Source organism: Aquarana catesbeiana, linkage group LG06, assembly GCF_042186555.1.
Source record: "Aquarana catesbeiana isolate 2022-GZ linkage group LG06, ASM4218655v1, whole genome shotgun sequence".
Classification (NCBI taxonomy): Eukaryota; Metazoa; Chordata; class Amphibia; order Anura; family Ranidae; genus Aquarana; species Aquarana catesbeiana.
This window is the reverse complement of record NC_133329.1, coordinates 245,082,254-245,103,149: the sequence shown is the minus strand read 5'-3', so window position 1 is coordinate 245,103,149 and position 20,896 is coordinate 245,082,254. Positions and strand designations below refer to the sequence as shown.

The following is a 20,896-nucleotide window of genomic DNA, read 5'->3' as shown; positions in this document are numbered from 1 at the left end:
CCGAGCTAACCCCCTCATATTGCCTTTTAAACTCTTCCTGAATAAAAAAAAAAATTGTCTTCCAAACAGGTGTGGAAATACTGTAGTATATCAGAAACAAATGTGTTTCGGAGAGTACTATAGCTACTGCTTTTCATTAGCCATTATTTACCATAACTGATGTACATTACTTTGCAAACTGTGATTGAAGATATTTATATGATTTACCAAAAAAAAAATTCTACAATTTGTGATTCCTTGGAAGATTTAGGGATAAGATTTAACTGAGTTTTCCCTTAATTGATACAAACTGATAGGGTGTTTTTGTTTCCCCCCCCCCCCCCCCCACAATCACTTTAATCCCTGAAATCACTTCCACACAGTATAAAGTATATATAACCACTATCGATAACCATTTAGGGACCACCCACCCGCAATGTATTTGTAGGCAAAGCGGAGGGGCGTGCTCATGTTTGCCCCTGCCTGGCACCTGCTGTGATTGCACACAGCAGGAGTTCCAGCCAATGATTCACGGCCGGGACCTGCTGATTGGCTGTGTGCAGTCACAGCCCAGAGCTCTTGTGTTGGTAAACAACACAGAGCTCTGCACAGAGGGAGCAATCTGTCAGTTTTAGCAAAAGTAGCACACTGTACACACATTACACATAGCTGAGGACATATTTAACCCCTTGATTGCCCTAGATGTTGAGCCCTTTCCAGCCAGTGTCATTAGTACAGCCACAGTGTATAGTATTATCACTGATCACTGTATTAATGTCACTGGTGATGTCAGTGGCAGTCGGTTCCCCCCAGCGTCAGTTAGTGTCAGATTGCCCAACGCACTATTGCAGTACCATTAGAAGTCATTTTTTGCTGCCATTAATAGTATAAACATTTTTTTTTTTTTTTTTTTAATTCCAGAATATATACCATAGTTAGGCGTTTTAACTTTCATGCAAACCAATCAATATACAATTATTGTGATTTTGCATAATCAAAAACCTGTAGCAGAATACATTTTGGCCAAAATTTTATGAAGAAATTAGATTTTTTGTAAAAAAAAATGTATTTGCTATGTTTTATAGAAAGAAAAAAGACTGAACATTTAAAAAAAAACAATGTTTTTTCATTTTATATAGCAAAAAATTAAAAATCCAGTGGTGATCAAATACCACCAAAAGAAAGCTCTAATTGTGTGAAAAGAAATGATATAAATTTCATTTAGGTACAGTGTTGCATGACTGCGTAATCACTAGTTAAAGTAGTGCAGTGCCAACTAGCAAAAATGGCCTGGAGACGAAGTGGTTAAAATCCCATATCGGCTTAAACATGTTTAAATAGTTTCAAAATTAATTTTGAATATACCGGTAAATAAATATTTTATTTGAATAATACCTGCTGATGTTGCAATGAAGGTCCTTGTTCAGACACTTCCTGGTATCTGGTGACTGCTCTGTCTCTCTCTTTTCCTCCTGTGTTGTTTCCCTGCCACTTCGGATAGAGACACGTGGCCTTTTTAATCAACATTACACAGTCGTAGTCTACTATTGTCACATCAGAAAACTCACACTGAGAATTGCCATGCATCGATGTACACCGTATTAGATATGACAGCACAAGGTTGCAGGTGATCAGGAGCTCTGAAATCCAGAAAAGGATTAAAAAGGCCAAAATTATTTGATATAAAAAATACTCTGTTTTTATGAATGCACATTCTTCTTGGGATCGTTAAAAGTGAAATGTATTAATATATTTATTAATAAATGTCATACTAGGGCTCTGAACTTAAAGCTGACTATGGTCCCTTGCTGCATACACTGGCTGAATTTGGATGGTACCTTACATGTGTCATACCTACCCCAATAATTAAATATAACAGGTAAGTTTGTATTTATGATTTTTTTGTTTTGTTTAATATTTGCGAGTCACATTGGAAGAGATTTTTCAAGCAAATACAAAGTTAGCAATCAAACCCACGCTCTCTTCTAAACCTTAGGAACATGTAGCCCCTAGCTCTGCAGTGATTGGCTCCAAGTGAATTTATGCCTACTGATCTTAGGTGTGTGTCTGGGCACACCTAAACACTATGTACGGTGCTGGTGCATGTAATCTGCACAGGGTCACTCAGCACAGCCCCCCCCCCTCCCTCGGGAGGACGGTCGAAACATCAAAGTCCCACACTTACCCCATCTATGAAGTGGTCAGCTTTCTTCCTTCCCCCTCCTGTGGATCACGGCGGCTTCCGTGCTTTAGAGGAAAAACCCTGCCACTGTAAAATATGTGCCTGGCATCCTGAAAGGGGCCAGATGCATGAATAGGGGGTGGTGGTGATGGAAAGGGGAGGCGGCGCTTTCTATGTTTACTTCCATCCAATTATACAGTGGATACCTTCCTTTATGGAAATTACCTTTTTACATGCCTTGTTTGTGAGGTGCTCACTGACATTTAGTGCAAAAGTGGTCTATCTTTAACCAGTGCCATAAGGGCAAGACCAGATGTAGTCATCCATTGCTGCTAAAGTTTAATATGTTCACTTAAAGTGTTTGTAAAGCTTGACATATTTTTTTTTCTTTTAAAACAACAAACATGTTACATTTACCTGCTCTGTGCAATGGTTTTAGCACAGAGCAGTCTGGATCCTCCTCTTCTCAGGTCTCCTGCTGGTGCTTCTGGCCCCTCCCTCACCGAGTGCCCCTGTAGGAAGTGGCTTCCCATGGGGGTACTCGTGCATTCTCGATCCTAAGCTGGGCTGTTTGTGTCTTTTTTTTTTTTTTTTTTTTTTTAGACACACAATCCGGCTTGGCCCCGACCCCGCTCTCTGCTGAAAGGTTTGACTGACAGCAGCAGGAGCCAATGGATCCAGCTGCTTTCAGACAAGCCTGTCAGAGCCAGGAGAGGGGAGAGGAGCTGCTGCAGACGTGCAAAGCACTGGACTGAGATTGGGTTCAGGTGAGTATTTATGGGAGCTGAGGGGTAAGCCACTATTAAAAGTTTTTTTTTTTTTTTTTTTTTACCTTAATACAGAGAATGCATTAGGGTAAAAAAACTTTTACCTTTAGAACCACTTTAACTTAAGCTGGCTATACAATGGTAGATTTTCATATAAAAGTTCATACAAAAAATCATGTCAGTACATTGGATACTGCCATCAGAGACTTGATGAATGTTTTTCGAAGTTACTTAAAAAGTTTGTTTGCTTTTAACATTCGATTTTGGAATTAATTGAATTTCACAAACGAAAACCATGTTCACTGTTAGAATTTCATTTGTTCATAGACGGGTGTCAGTCCAAAAAGTGGCTGTCAATTTGACACCATTATTTATTAGAAAATCAAACAAAATCCTTTTTTTTTTTTTTTTTTCTAAATTCTTCCCATGCATGACCATCTTAAGTGAATACAGTAAATACTTAAGTGCTCACAAGGTAGGCAATATTGCTGTATATTTCCCCTGCAAATAGACGAAAACTACTTTTTAGTCACTAAGCTACATGAGCATTCACTTTGCTTCTTTAGTAAATCAGTTCTAATACATAATAAATGCAATGGCTTCACTAAAGGTTAAAATAATTTCAGATAACCTTTTTGTCATGTCTATGTGTCTGTATATTAGTATTCTAAAGACTTTAACAGTACACTGTTATATCAGCCTCTTGTGAAATAGTGTTGCAAGTATATGCTTATGATCTGCATCAGTCTTTTTCTTAGTTAACAGAGAAATCGCCAAATAATTATATAAATGTAAGTAACCATAACAAAAAAAAGTTGCCAGTTTGTGTAGTTTCACCTAATCTTGTTTTATTACTGGCACACAGAAAAGCTTCAACCTAAAGATAAAATGTTGCCCAACTTGGTTGAGATAGTTGCCACTTATTTCTAGGAACAACATGCAAAAACATGAAGGACAGTACGTGCTTCTTTAAGTGTTGCTGATATAAAATTCATACTTCCCCTGGATTATTAAAACTTAGGGCTGATAAATTACATCAATTTTCTAATCATATGAAATGCAAATTCCCATACTACTCATTTCATCTTCACATGACTGGGTAATTCAACATGAACACGATTTTGCTTTTCACATGCCTGAATAGCTAATGTGAGTATTCTTAAAATTAATTGAGCTGCATTTATCAACCCCCTTAGTATATCAACCTCGTTGTGTCTGCATTACCAAATTACAATATTATTTTGAGTAAAAAAAATACCTCTTGCTTTGCATGAAAAAAAATGCTGTTTTCCAGCTCCCATCCTAGGTCTCCTGGATCACATGGTCTCTGGCTACCAATTTTTGCTAGGAGTCTATTTTTTCAATCAGCAATGAGATAAGATCAAAATGTCTATCCACATGCACACCGACAATTACAAACTATACGTAAAAACAGTTTTAATACATTAAAAACCTTTCGATAAGATTGTCCCTAAGCTGATTTCTTTTAGCTATATTCTGAAACATTAAAAGGATGATAGGTCCCCTTTAACTGCAGAAATATCTGTCAGTATTTGCCTTACAGGAGTAGATTAGCAATGACAGCCTCAATATATCCCTGTGACAAGTTTTCTTTTAATTATACTGTCAGTATAAAAACTTATATATGTCCTAAATGCTGGTAATCCAATAAATTATAGTAGGAACCATAAATCTAATTACCCAACTCAGCTCTACAGACATACAATAGCCCAAAAATAATATTCATACAATGTGCAATATCGCTGCAACCTTCAATTCAATATACCCAAAATATGTAACACAATATAACAATAAGAAAAGCGCTGGAAACATACAATATGCGTTATATAAAATATGTACCACTGTGAAAGACCAAGTGACAAGGTGTATGACAAATAAAGATTAGTCCATCCTGCAACAGTTCTAGATAAACTCTTCTCAAGAAAGTTCAGTCTCTCCACCGTGAATAAAAAGTATCAAAAGCATTGGCCTCTAATAAAGTTGGTTACCTAAGGGTAGAAAAAAGGTGCCATCCAAAATATGAAGTGAAATTGAGAAAGAGGACCGATCCCCTGTTGGTCACCCCTAAGGCGAAAGGTCTATGAAATATCTCGGTACCAATTTAGACAGACGAGTTTATAAAAATTCCAATTTTTATTTATACAAAACAGGATAAAAATAGGAAATCCTGATACATCATAACAGTTTCAGCAAAATTATATCAGAACATCATAAAAATACAGAACACTATACATGTGTGTCACCAATACTAGGTATACTCCACCAGGGAGAACTGAGGTATAGTGGGTCCTCACAAATCATGTATTCCTCAACATGTTTTGCGGATCTCTACCGCTTCATCAGGAGAATAGTATCTGAAATTATTTAATAAGGTATACATAATCATCAAAATCAAACATGTGATAAAATAATACACAATGCGATTATTGCAAATACATAGGGAAAAAAAGGTGAGCACTGCCACTTACCGAAAGGACCCACACACAACTGAGGTCAAGGTACCACCAAATGTTCCCCTACTGCGAATGTGGGGGACTTACACATGTGGAAGGATATGATAACTGAGGTAAGAAATAATAAATCCAAAGATTCCAACAAATATGTGCTCATGAGTTAGTACAAAAAAGATGGGAGGGATAGGGGGGGAAGAGGGAAAGGGGGGGGGGGGGGTGGAGAGGAAAGGTGGAGGGGGGTTGATAGAAAGGCAAGGGAGGGAAAAATGGGGAGGGGGGATGGAAAGGGGGGGGGGGGGGGAAACACAAGGAAATCCTAATTACCTGATTGACCAACCTATCCAACAGGTTAAAAGGAAAGAAATGGACTACATTCACGCATACATATATACCCACACATAGATATATAGATATACATATATACATACACGCACACGTTTTCCCTCTCCTCTCTCCTCCTCCCCCCACTTATCTCACAGATGCTCTTTACCGAGGAGAGAAATAAGCAGAGGAGGAGGACAAAAAGAGAGAGAAGAAAAGGGGAAAAAAAAAAGGAAAAGAAGCTTTTCTAAAGGATTTAATGAAGTTCTCTCACTCTCTTCCCTCCCCCCCAAGACCTCACCCGTTCCCCCTCTCCAAGCGCACATCCGTATTCCCTGGTGCATACCAAAAGAGACCAAGGATTCCATTTTTATTAAATTTCTCCTCCTTACCCTGTATAATTGCAATACCTTTTTCCATGGCATATATATCAGCTATTTTTTTTTTAAACCATAGCGAGATCGAGGGTGGTGACTCCTGTCTCCAAACGACCGGGATACAGGCCTTTGCCGCATTCAAAAGATGAGCATCCAAAGAATTCCGATATCTGCGTTTTGAGAGGTCAGAAAATGGAGAGGATATCTTGTTGGGTCAGTCCCCAAGTCGTAGTCTGTTAATTGCCTTACAGTATCTCGCACCTTAGACCAGAAATGCACTAACTTCTGACATGACCAAAAGATATGGAGCATGTTATCCTCTGACTCTACACACCGCCAGCATGTATTCGTCCTCTCTGAATACATTTTTCGTAATAGTGATGGAACTTTATACCACCTTGTAAGAATTTTATAACCTAACTTTTGGTATTTGCTAGCTGTTGAGGAGTAGTGGGCAAAATATAAAATGTAGCTCTGTTGCTCCTTAGAAAATGTAATATCTAAATCTCTCCCATTTCAAAAAGAATCTTGGAACAAAGTCTTCAGGGGGATCTACTATGCCGCGTACACACGATCGGGCTTTACGGCATACTTGGTCCGGTGATCTTTTCAACGGACTTTGTACGCTAGGTGCGCCGGACTTAAAAACGGATGGACTTGGACACACACGATCACTCCAAAAGTCCGATGGTTTTGAACGCGGTGACGTACAGCATGTACGATGGGACTAGAAAAGAAGTTCAAGCCCCACTACGCCACCCTTTGGGCTCCTTCTGCTAATCTCGTGTTAGTAGAAGTTTGGTTAGAGACAATTCGCGCTTTTCACACTTCAGCTTATTTCGATCGTTTTCTGCGGTTCAGTTTGTGCTTATGAGGTTTGTATCTGCTTTTCAGTGCGTGTTGGTCAGCTCGTAACCTGCCTAGCAGGCCGTTCTGGTCCGCTCGTTCCTGATTTTCAGGTCGCTCTTCATAGGCCTTGCTGTTCTTCAGTGCGTTTGTTCTAAGTTTGTTTGTTTGACCAGCCGACCGTTTTGAAGCCATGGTGCTTGGACGTACTCGTTCTCGAGTTCCTGCTGCATGGGGACTTGGTGTTGGGGTTAATACTTTGACCCGAGTCCAGTCCATGAACAGGGCGAGGAGGAGTTCATGGATGAAGAATTGGTTGCGCTAGCGTGACCAATTCTCGCACATGCCTTTGATCCGTTAGGATTTCAGGAATTTTCTCAGGATGACGGACAACGTTTTTGAACGTCTGCTGGCTATGCTGACCCCCTATATCAGCAGGCAGGATACCTGCATGAGGCAAGCCATCACTGCGGAGCAGAGGCTAGTTGCCACTTTACGTTACTTGGCGACTTGGGAGAAGTCTTCAGGGCTTGAAGTTCTCGACAGGCATCTCCCCCCAGGCTCTGGGAATCATAATCCCAGAGACCTGTTCTGCTATTATTCAGGTCCTGCAGAAGGACTATATGAAGGTAAGTTTGTTATCCTTTAACATTACATGATATGTATTTAATGTATTGTCTAAATGTCCTCGTTACCTAATTACCATACTTTGAATATGCTGGGAATGTCTCCTTTATCTTCATGCATGCCTGTTTTTTTTTACCTTTAATCATTTTTTGGCCTACATGCATATTTCCCTTCAATAACCTCCCCACCATGCAATCCTGGGTCCATTTATACCTCTAGCCTATAGTCCTTTGAACAATGTATATTGTCAGCTCAATTGTACTGTTTTACCCTCCCCCACCCCCTCAAATGTTTGTAACTGTCAGGTGTGTTCTTGGCCCCAATTAGTACCCCTCCCCCCACATACAAATTGATTAATGGTCCATCAGAGGGGGTGAGTAATCTTATAAGTGGGCCTTTATTTTATTTTTTTCTAAAAATAACACATATTAATAATGTTCAACTGCTGTTGTTCAAGAATGTTTTTGTGTAATCTGATATCCAAGTTATGTTTAAAAGTACTTATATTTTTTTTTCTTGTTTGACTCCAAAGTTTCCTTCGAACACACAGGAATGGCAGACTGTGGCCTCCCAGTTCGCTGACCATTGGGACTTTGCCAACTGTGTCGGGGCGATCGATGGGAAGCATGTCCACATTGTGCCACCACCCCATTCGGGGTCTTATTTCTACAACTATAAGGGGTCCCATAGTGTAGTTTTGATGGCGGTGGTCTCGGCACAATTGGAGAACGGCCGGATGTCTGACGGAGGAGTCTTTGCACAGACCGAGCTGTGCCAGCGTCTCCAGACTGGTGGCCTGGCATTGCCACCTGATGACCAGAATGTGGATGGACTGCCCTCAGTTTTCATCACTGATGAAGCGTTTGCTCTTGGCGAGCACTTGATGAGGCCGTTCCCCCAAAGGACACTCACCCCTGAGAGGAGGGTGTTTAATTACCGGCTGGCCAGAGCAAGAAGAGCTGTGGAGAATGCCTTTGGGATTCTGGCCAGCCGGTTCCGTTTGTTCCTCTCCGCAATAAATCTAGCAGAATACAAAATCAATTATGTGATCTTTGCTTGCTGCATTCTGCATAATTTCTTGAGACGTCATTCTTTGACATATCTATCTTCTGTTGGGCCTGAGGCCGGAATTGGTGTTGATGAACCACTCACAGGCCTGGAAAGTGGCCGTATTGGCTTGGCCCCCCAAACCGCCCGTGAAGTGCGTGACAGATATGTCAATTATTTTAATGGTCGGGGGGCCATTGCAATGCAACAAGATCTTTAAGATTTTTTGAAAAAAAAAAATTTTGGCAGCAATCTCTTGTTTTGATTCTTGTTTGCATTTAGTTTTGTCTGTCTCCTAGTGCACTTGTAGTGGCAAGTTTAGTTAATAAGGCCCTTTGTCACTGTTATTGATAAATAAGCCATACACATTGTAGTAGTAAAAACATTTTACTGTGTGCACATTGAAAGGTGCATTTTGTTTGAACGTGTGTGGGTTTTTTTTTTTTTTTTTTTTTTTTTTTTTTTTTTTTCCTTTGTTAACAATATTTTTTTTAGTTTAGGCATATTTGTAGAAAATATACATTGTTTACAAAATTTGGCTTCACAACAGGGTTTTAAAAACCATAAGAACAAAAAATAACAGGAACTCACAAAGTTCAACATGTTAATAACGGTGCTGGTGATGTCACCCATGTAAAATAAAAAAATTGCAGATGCTCACAATTTCTGGTGAAAAAAGGTTCAAGTCAACATGTGCTATCTCCCATCATGGGGGAACAATGGACGTGTTTTGTGTGTGCAATCCTTTTGTTCATCTCACAAACTAACATTATTCTGATGAAGGGGTTGCAAACACAAAACAAGTACATTGATATCCCCTGATGGAAGATAGCACATGATGACACACCGTGTACATCTGCAAAATTTTTACATTAGTATTTAGCAAGTTAAAACGTTTTAGAAAAATAAAACTTGATAATGAAATGAAGAACATGATTGATGTTTTTAGGCAAAAAGTTATTAGATTCTGCCCAAAACATCAATCAATCATGTTCTTCATTTCCTGTTGCATGCTGTCCAGCCAATTTCTTATGCTGTCAATTTGGTCACGCATTCTATCAATTTGGCCATTCCACACCATTATCTGGCCAATGAGTCTTTGTGCACTGTCTGTGCTAAATGGCTCCGCCGCTTGGCCTTCCACAACCAGAACATCACCTAAAATTTGTGGATAAAAAATTATTGTAAAATATGCATGCCTAAATAGATGAACTTAAGCTGGGGTGTCAGTCACTCACTTGGTGGGGTGGAAATATCGCACATTTCCTCCACCTCTCCTTCCTCCAGCTCGTCGGGTGGGCGTGGTCTTGGACTGGGGCTTGGGATAATTTCAGCTTCAGGCTAGTGACTTGGGGGGGTCCTGGGATCCTTGGACTGTTGTCTGAGTCTTTTAATTAAACAAAAGGTATAGTTAAAACACAGTGATATTTCAGTCTTGAAAAAGGAATATGAAATGTTCGTTTGAAGTTGTGGACAATTGTCATTTTTTGGCACCAAAAATTTTGAAGACCGGATTAAGATTCACTCTGCCCAAAAATGCCAAACAATACACATTTTCATGCAAGTTTCACAGATGCAGAGACCTCAAGTATTCCCTGGAGCCCCTATGTGTATTACCCCCCCAAAATTTTCTCTAGTGTCACATAGTACACTAGTGCTCGTGAGTCCAGATGTGGAAACAGCTGCTGTGTCCTGTCCTTACATTACACTGAATCATTTTTGAAGCAGCATTATATTTTCAAACACATCTACACAACATCACCACATTTTTGGAATACGACAAAATATCAAGACCTAAATGTATGTCCAACCCTGTACCATTATATTTGGCAAAAAAAAAACCCGTCATTTTCTTAGTATCATATGTTTTTTCAAAAGAATGGTCTTTACGAACGATGCTATATAAACGAAAAGCATATGGATCAGCATGCAAGTTAAGTATCTCATTCGGAACACACAACAAGTACTTACTTTTTTAAGTAGCTTCTTTATTCGCCAATATTGTTCAGGCTCCCTACTTTTGAGGTCAGACCACCACTTCCTCAATTGTTCTTTAGGCCGTTTAGTGCCAAATTTTTGTTCAAGAGCGGTGACAACTGAGGACATTATTTTGTCCTTCCACATATTGGGTCGGGTGTTTGGTCCTTTTTTGCCACCGTAGTCCTCCCTTCTCAATATGGTGGCCTTATATCTCCTCCTGGATCTAGATGGTTGTGGCTCCTGGCTTTCCTCCGCGCTACTTGCAGAGAATCTCTCCACCATCTTTCTCTATATCCTGCCACTGCGCAACGAAGAGTGAAGGGGCGGGGACAAATCGTACTAAAGAATGTCAGGGGCGGGCGACGCAGGCGTAGCATGACACATGCGCAGTGTATATAAAGCTATTACGCTGGCCTACATATGTCCGAGCGGAAGTAGCGAGCGTCAGAAACGAAGGTCAGATTAAACGTGGGTGTGTGTTTGGTGAATGTGTTGTGTGTATGTGTGTACCCTAGATTGAGCCAAATATAATACTGGGAGTTTGGACTGACATTACAGTTTTTATCTTGTGTCTTGTCTTTCAGCAAAAATAAATCCTTTTTAAGGAGGAAGAATTTTTGACACGTTTTCTTGATTTGTATCAAGAAAACAGAAACCTGTGGGAGGTCAAGCACCCATTGTATTTTAATAGAGATGTAAGTAAGGCAACACTGGGCACACTTTTAGAATTTGTGAAGACTCGAGTCCCCCAGGCAGACCTTAAGTTTGTGGACAATAAAATTGGTATCTTGCTCAACATGTACAGGCGGGAACACAAGAAGATCCAGGAATCGCGCAGATCCGGAGCAGCAGCAGACCAGGTTTATTGTCCCCAAGCTGTGGTACTACCAAAAAATGCGATTTCTGGATGACCAGACAGAAGCAAGGCAATCACTTTCGCGCCTTCCCTCCAGCCTTCCCTCCACCCCAGCTAAGGAGTCCCAAGAAGAACTGGGCCCTTTCATCCTTGATGAAGTGGATGTGCCCAGCTTCAGCCAGGTATACTTTTTTTGGTGAATTTGGGATTGTGTAAATATTAATGATGTAAACCTAAACATTTTTGAAGTGCTTCACCAAAAATGACTTCATCACAATTATTAATATGTAGACATATCACTAGACAGTAGTGACCAAAAATATACTTCAAATATTGGTGAGCAGCTAGAATAATGGTGGGGTCAAAAAGATAGCCTTTATTATTTGTTTAGAATTATATTTGCAAGTCATGAGCTGAAAATTGTGTGTGATTGCGTAAGCAAAAATTACAACTACCGGTATGTCCTCCTTTTTTTTTTTTTTTTTTTTTTTTTTTTTTTTGACCCAGGAGGAGTCCGTGCCCAGAGGTATAGAGGAGGAGGCCGTGGCTGGGCCCAGTAGAAGCCTCACGAAGTTTCAGGTGCCTCCCCTCCACATTACCACCAAAAGGCCCAGAAAGATGACCCGAACAGAGGAGGAATCACTAGCCCTCATTCGCGAAGCCAGCCAAATCCTCAGCACACCACCCAATGCGGAAGAGGCGTATGGAACCTGTATGGCCACCAGATTGCTGGAACTAGAAAAGGGGCAATGCCTCCTCTGTGACGGTCTGATTTTTCAAGCGTATCAGAAGGGCTTGAGAGGGGAGCTTACTGCAAAAACATATATAGCAGATGAAGCCACTCCTCCTGCTACTCCTCCTCCTGCCCCAAGTACACCACCAGAGGCACAGCCTCCAAGGAAGGCTGCAGCGAAGCGTTGAGGGAAGGCTGCAGGGCAGCGTGCAGGGAAGGCTCCACGGAAGAGTCGAAAGTAATTGTCTGGCTTCTGTCTGGTCTGACTTCTGACTGTGCTCCCTAGTCGCAAGATACCAATTTTATTGTCCTCTAACTTGATGTGTGTCCTGGGGGACAAAAGGCTTCACACATTCCAAAAGTGTCTCCAGTGTTGCCTTCCTCATTTCTGTTTTGACCAAAATAAATGGATATTTTCGTTACCTTACATTGACTATGTGTTTTGATTCAAAAAGGACATTTGGTTTGTGAGTAGGCAGGTACAGGTCAAAAAGACTATATGTGGGTTATTTACAAAAGGCTAAATCATTTTGCAATTCAAGTGCAAATTGCTGTTGCAAAGTGCACTTGATAAATTGCACTGCAAGTGCACTTGTTGGAAGTGCAGTCACTGTAAATCTGAGGGGAAGCTCTGCTGATTTCATCATACAATCATGTGCAAGAGAATTTTTTTTTTTTTTTTGGGGTTCCTTGCATGTGCCCCTCGGATCCACAGCGAATGCACTTCCAAATGCTCTTTCAGGGCAATTCCAAGTACAATTTGCACTGGTAGTGAAAAATGATTTTGCCTCTTTAAAATAACCCCCCCACGTCTAATTAACAAGGGACACCAAACTCATTAAGGTTCATTAAAACAATAACAATTAAGGTTATTGTGGTAACTTGAAACTCAAAATCCAAAAACAAAAAAAAATAAAATAAAACATTTTGTATAATTTAGCACACATTGTAAAATCTATATTGTTAAAATCTGTAAAAAATAAAGATGAGTCCAAAAAAAATTTGCTACTTTAGTTCTGGAGATCTGGCTTTTAAAAAAATATCATATTAGTCATGGCATGAGGATAAATCATGAAGAAAGTAGTTTGTGAGAACTCTGTGTGAATATAAGCAGCAAAACAACTTCCTCCTTCTCGCATTATATAGGAAAAAAAGAATGCGCTGTATTAAAAGTTCACAGAAGAGGAATGTGCTAGCTTCAATACGAAGGCTAGTTTTACCAGACCGAGCGCTTCCGTCTTGTACTTGCTTCAGAGCATGCGTCAGTTTGGGTCCGTCGGACTAGCACAGACGAACGGTTTGTACGCTAGAAAGCAGAGTCCGTCGGAAAGATTTGAAACATGTTTCAAATCTAAGTCCGTCAAACTTTTGAGAAAACAAAGTCCGCTGGAGCCCACACACGATCGAACCGTCCGACGAAATCCGGTACACCAGACCAAGTATGCCGTAAAGTCCGATCATGTGTACGCGGCATTTAGTATTTTATATACCTCAGATACCCCATGGACGGAGGGCTTTTCTAGCAAACATAAATTTTCCAAATGTGTGTTTAAACGATCTCTCCCCCCTGTTAAGGGAGGTTAGGAAATGGGTAAGCTGTTGCATCTGCCATGGATCCAATGGCGGACAAAACAGTGACTGCATTTCCACCCTGGTCTTCAGCCTTGATGCTTCAACAAAGTCCCCTAATCGAAATGTACCATGTCGCATAATTTGTTTGAAACGACTATCTGTATAGCCAGGAGGAAATAGTGGATTTCCCAAAACTGGATGAAGCTGAGTGGTTTCCCCATCAAATTTTGAAAAAAGATGACTCTGTTGGATTACTTTTAAGGTTGCCCCTATCAGGGGGTGATATCTTAAAGTTCCCAGTGATCTTAGCTGTAGCCATGGCAGGCATCGAAGTGGGATCTCCGTACATGATTGTTCAATCGCTACCCAGATTTTATGTCCCTCATCTCTACACCAGGCAAGTACCCTGCAAGGTGTGCTGCTTTTATAGTATTTTATCGGATCTGGAAAAGCCATACGCCCCCTGGGTTTTTGACATAGCCAATATATGAAAAGAGGGGGATGTTTTTTTGCCCAAATAAATCTAATGAAGGCACTACGTAATGATTTCAAAAAGGATGCTGGAATAGCTACAATATTGGCAGAGTCTGAAAAAGGTACAATAAGCTTGGTAGAATATTCATTTTAAGGATAGTATTCCTACCCATCCATGTATAGGGACCTTTATTCCATCTTTCCAAATCGGAAGAGAGTTCCCGTAGTAACGGTGGAAAATTTGCTTGAAAAACTTTGTCTATTGAGGAGGTCAATTTGACTCCTAAATATGTCAAAGATGAGGACACCCATGGAAAGGAAAAAGACGATTGAAGAGCCTGTATGCGTGTAATTGACAATGTAATATTTAATATCTCTGATTTTTGAGTGTTGATTTTAAAATTTGAAAGTAAGCTATAGCGATCAAACTCATTTAAAAGATTTGGTAGCGTGGTTTCTGGTGAAGTAAAAAAAACTGTCATCTGCAAAAGCCGCAGTTTTATGCTCTATTTTATTGATCGCACAGCCTTGAATATCAATATTTTGTCGAACATGTCACAGAAATGGTTCAAGGGTTAATATAAAAATCATTGGGGAAAGGGGACATCCCTGTCTTGTACCATTGCTCATATTAAAATATGAGGAGGTCACCTCATTGATTCTTACTGCTGCGGATGGGGCAGAGTATATAGCCTCTATCCATTTACCAAATGCTTTCCCTACTCCAATATGGGTCAACGTCTCCTTCAAAAATATCCAATCCACCCTATCAAAGGCTTTTTCTGCATCAGAAGATAACAGACAGAGTGGTATTTTATGAGAGTGAGCCAGATGAATAATATCTAGAGCTCTAATAGTATTATCTTTTGACTCTTTAGTAGGCATAAAGCCTACCTCATCCGGGTGGATGACTATTTGAAGGAGAGGTTGTAGCTAATATCCATGTAAAAATTTTTAAATCAACGTTTAATAATGAGATAGGTCTATAGTTCTTACATTGGGCGTGGTCCTTGCCCTCCTTGGGAATAACTGCAATATGTGCCCTGAGGGTATCTCTCGGTAAAGGTCGGTCTTCTAAAAGGGAATTAAATGCTTTTATAAATCTCAGGCTTAGAATAGAAGCAAATGCCTTTATAACAGACTACTGTGTACCCATCGGGGTCAGGAGCTTTATGGGGCTTAAGCATACTGATTTGCGCTCATATATTCGTCAATTGATATCGGCGCATTTAGTGCTTCGGACTCATCATCGGAGATTGATGGTAGACCTGAGGAGGCAAGATAATCTCAAATTGTTTTTTTTGTACCATCTGATCTGATGAGATATTCATCTGTATATTGTATAGCGACTGATAATATTCTCGAAAGACCTCTGCAATTTTACTAGATTCGAAGATACGATTCCCTCCATCAGAGTCTATATGTGGGACATAGTTTCTCTGTGAATTTTCCCTAAGTGAGTGGGCCAGCAGTTTACCTGATTTATTCCCTTGTTCATGATGTATATTTCTGGCTCTCAGTATCTGTATACTGGTCTGTTGTCTCATCAGGGAAGATAGTTTTTCCCGCGGTAGCCTAAGATCTATTGCTATGGATTGTGAAAGTGATTTTTTTTTTTTTTGTTTAATTTCTGAATCTGCTACCAAATTTAATTGAGCCTGAAACGCAGCTTGGTTATTTTTACGTATCTCCGTCGCCTTTTTAATCAATATGCCTCGCATAACGCATTTGTGCGTTTCCCATATAGTAAATGGGGAGATTTCATCTGTGTCATTTTCATTAAAGATTCCAATCAATTCACTGGTAAGATTGTTTTGAGATTGACCTTCCTGTATGAACGATTCGTTAAGTTTCCTTGTCCATGGTCTATTGGCCGGCTTAATCAGCTGGAGATCTATAGACACCGGAGCATGGTCTGACACCGTTTGTGTCCCAATTACGGAGTTTACCACCGCTGGTAGTAGAGATTGAGATACTAATACATAGTCAATTCGAGAATAACTATTATGTGGCGCCGAATTGAAAGGATAGTCGCGCTCAACTGGATGCTATACTCTCCAAACATCTACAAGTCACATAGATTGTAGAGCTTTTTTTATTCGTCTAACATATTGATAGGATAGATGTGTAGCGGATTTTGAAACATCCAGTAGAGGGTCAAGAGCCACATTAAGATCTCCACTCAGTATAAGTCCACCCTCCATGAAAATCTGTAAATTATTGAGAATTCCGTTCAGACAACTCAGCTGAGCCTGATTCTGTAAATAGATAGACGCTAAGGTAACTCGACGGCCAGCTAAATCGCCCTTAAGAAAAAGATAGCGTCCCTCCGGATCGCTCATCTGATCAATGCAGGACCATGGCACCAGTCCCAGAAAGCAGGATACTCACCCCCCTCATCTTGGAGTCTGGGGCTGTGCTGTGGAAGACCTGTGGATATCTTTCATCCTTAAATGTTGGTATCTTCCCAGATTGAAAATGGGTTTCTTGTATGAATACCACTTGTGTGCACATACGCCAGAGTTCACGTAGGACCATTGTGCGCTTTTCCGGTATATTCAATCCATTAGCAATTAAGGATAAACAGCGCACATTGGTCATAGTGAAATCTGAGATCTATCTCCTGTGTACTACCAGAGCGAGTGCAGGTGGATATGGGGAAGGAGAGAGAGAAGAAAAAAAAACAAAACACACAAAATAAAGCACAGAATATATATACGCAACAAACTACTAATGAGGCTCTAATTGAGCCTGCGCACCCCTGCAATCTCCTCCTAGAGTGGTCCAGGAAGGGATAGCACTGGGAGGCAAAATTCCTATGTGGAGGAACTAGAGAGAGACACCAAAAAAGGAGGTCGCTCAGATCATATTAACATAGATGGCACATCCGATTCTTTATCCTAATGCCCACAACTTAAATTGAATATCAAACACACAGTTCAAACCAACAAGAAAAAAAAAAAAGACTTATTATCCTTATTGTACTTATATAGGTTCATAATGGGTCCTAAATATTCAGGCCTTATACTCCATTTACATCATCTATTGTTACCTATATGATTACCTATATTTAGTTTCCTATTTGTATAAGGGCATACCCATTTCTTATTTATTTGAATATACAAGTCAAAAAAAGAAAAAAAAAAGAGCTGTACGACTATACTGTCAAAACCAATGACCCCAATTGGGTAAATCCCTCCCCCTCATATATACCCATCCTCCAATATTCTCACTTCTTTGGAGTAGCTTTTCACAGCGTTTTCCCTCATAGTACACCATTTAAATAATATCAAAGCATCCCCCATTGATTTCCCGCCACCCCCCAAAAAAAAAAATTAAAAAAATGTATCTGTACCATTTCCGTACAGTCTACCCTGTTTCCCCGAAAATAAGACTTAGCGTGATTGTCGGTGATGGCTGCAATATAAGCCCTACCCCCAAATAAGCCCTACCCTGTTTCCCCGAAAATAAGCCCTACCCTGAAAATAAGACCTACAAGGACTTTAACTAGGGCTTATTTGGGGGGTAGGGCTTATATTGCAGCCATCACCGACAATCACGCTAGGTCTTATTTTCGGGGAAACAGGGTAGATATTTTCCTTCTCCTTTCTCGACCCAACCCCCATTCCTATTAGAATTGTCATTACCAAAAATGTTCCCTTTTCTTCTCCCCCCCCCCCCCCCCCCCACACACACACACACACACACATCCACCCAAAATGTGGGCAAAGTGGGCTGAAGGGGGGAGGGAGAGGGAAACTAGGAAAACAATGCACATGGGGGCACAGAAAAAAAGGAGAAAAAAAAAAGAAAAAAAGGGGATGAGGTGACGGGAGAATAGGGGGGGGGAGGAGGGGAGGGAGGGGAGGGAGTTCTGGCATCCAATTCTGTTCGGATCTAGCGCCTCTTAGACAGTTATAGTGCAGACAAGAATGAAGAACAGACAGTTTGATACATTGTTAGGAGCATCATTTGGGATTCATTACTAATAATGCATATTTGTTAAATTAAATTCTATCATACTATATCAATCCAGTGTCAGTGTCAGTCCAATCAGACAGCAAAATAGGTGTCATTGACAGTTTAGCGAACATGTTGGGCATGCGCACGTAGTCCGAAAGATTGTTGGCCTTTCTGTATGTACAGGGAAAAAGGAAAACCCCATCTGTATGTAGCACCTTCTTCACGTAGTTTATCTAAAAGAGGCTTCATGGTACTGCACATCTGTAGAGTGTATTTTGAAAGATCCGGTAAAATCTGTATAGTTGCTCGGTCAAAATCAACAGTACCCGATGACCATGCCTTACGGATAATCTCTTATTTAATAATATAGAAGTGCACTTTACACAGGGTATCCCTCGGTCAGAGGAGCCATACCCTGTATTCGATGTACTCTAACTCAATGTCTGCTGTTGGATCTCTTCCCAGAATCTTGTTTAATATAGCCATAACAGTACGGTGCAACTCTTTAGCTGTTGTGGTCTCAGGGATAACCCGGATTTTTAAATTGTTTCTCCTCCTCCTTTTTTCTAAATTGTCCAGTTGGAGTCGGATGGTATATAAGAAATGTGATTGTGCTGTTAAATTAGCCTCCAAGATCTTTTTTGTTCTGCTGCAGTCTGATTTTGCTCGATGGTGTCTACCCTGAAGGTCAGGCTATGCAATGACTCTTTTGACCTCCTTAAACTCCTCTCTAAGCACTTGCTGCAGAGTAGCAGTCATGTGATCCATGTCTGCCTTAGTAGACAATGTGGATAGGAAGGATTTTGTACCCAGATCAGCTGGCAAAGATAGCACACCCAGAGCAACAGGCCCAGTTGTACCAGTTAGTCCTGTAAAGTCTGTTGGTGCAGGTTCCAGTGTACAATGTGCGTAGTGTGCAGACTGATGTATAAGCTGGTTATCCTGGTTTGGAAGTCCATCACCTATTTGCCCAGTCTGCATACTGGTATTTGTGCTATTAGTACTATTAACCCCCTTTTTTGTCTCTTGTGTCCAATTTATGTACTGATGTTTTCCTTGTGGTTCCTGTATGGGCACCCCAGTAGGCTCCCCAATAAGCTCACCTGTCCAGATCTCCTCCTGTGCTTGGCGACTGACGGTCTGTTGGAAGGTCTGTAAACCAGCTTCCTTCCCAGTGTTCGTGGTCGGATACTGCGGGTTTTCAGTATCTTCGTTCAGTGAGCCAGAGAGAACTGATATCCGCTCAGCATTCGGTAGTGGTCTGTGGTAGTCGGCTTTACTCGACGACTCTCGGCTCTCGGCTAAACTCTGCACTTGGCGAGACTCGACAGTCAGTAGCTCAGGTGTCAGACACCGCAGGTATCGCAAGACTTCGGGACTCAGAGCTTACTGACAATCGTGGAGGATAGAAGCCAGTAGGCAGAGCACTTCGAATGACGGGGCCGGTGCCAAACGACTTCCTGGCTGCTCGAGAACCCTTTGGCATCAGTAAACAGTAACACCTCCCTAGTATAGAGTGAGAGTGGGAGGGAGTGGCACTAACTGGAGCTCCGCTCGGATCAATCAATGCCTGATGTCCAACGGCTGGTGTTAATCCCTAACTCCTGATGCCTGATACCTGATGCATAGCTAGTCTGCTAGTCTGTTTGCCTCGATGCTCCTGCTATTCGTGTGCTACCCGTGTGCTACTCATGGGGGATCTGTCCGCTGAGATTGCCGAGTACTGATAGCCTGTGGAAAAGTTGTGGGAGCCCGCCTCCCTTTCTCGGTGCCTTGCCTAGTACCCTGTCTAGTACTGTTTGCTGTACTGTTTACCTTGTGTTTGAAGTGGACCTGGTAATCTCAAACCATGCAGAACTTATTACCAATATTCATATAAAAAAACATCTGGGTAGCAGTGACCATAGCATGATTTCATTTAATGTTAGCTGTAAGCAACAAACATACGGGTAAGATAAAAACACTTAACTTTTAAGAGAGCAAATTTTCTAAGAAAGAGGGCTGCTCTCCAGGACTTAGACTGGGAGGGAATATTAGCATCGATAAACACAGAACAGAAATGGGAATTCTTAAAGACTGTATGTAAACTCACTGCAAAGCATATTCCCAATAAGGGAATAAGATTAAAAGGCTAAATATAGAATATAACAGAATATGTAAAAAGGAAATCAAGGCCGCAAAAATTCAAAACGAACGACAGATTGCAAAAGATAGTAAGACAAATTCCAAAAAATTCTTCAATCATAGAGTGGGTGACTGGGGACAAGAAGGCAAATTTATTAAATACTTTCTTCAGCTCTGTGTATACAAAGGAGTATGGGGGGGGGGGCTCATATCCATAATTGGGATGGTATTGACACAGCCCCAAATGATCCACAATAGCTCAAAAGTGATATGGTCCAGAACTATTTAGACAGAATAAAGATGGATAAAGCACCTGGATCAGATGGCATCTACCCAAGGATCCTAAAAGAACTTAGCTCTCTCATTTTAAAGCCATTGTTTCTAATTTTTAGGGACTTGTTAATGATTGGCACTGGATTGCCGTAGAGCCAATGTGGTGCTCATATTTAAAAAGGGATCAAAGTCTTCACCAAGTAACAATGGACCTGTTAGTTTAACTTCTATAGTTGGGAAGATGTTTGAGAGTTTAATAAAATACCACATAGATGGGTTCTTGCTGGAAAAAATATTTTAA

The 20,896-nt window shown here is 40.8% G+C and overlaps 1 protein-coding gene across 1 annotated transcript in view; it reads left to right on the top strand.

Moving 5' to 3' along the window:
- RFTN2 (raftlin family member 2) overlaps positions 1-20,896 on the top strand; it is a 163,901-nt gene that overhangs the window by 111,262 nt on the left and 31,743 nt on the right. The window contains exon 7 of the mRNA XM_073633126.1: positions 1,755-1,858. Coding sequence (XP_073489227.1) covers positions 1,755-1,858 — 104 coding nt within the window. The remainder of the gene's footprint in view (positions 1-1,754; positions 1,859-20,896) is intronic.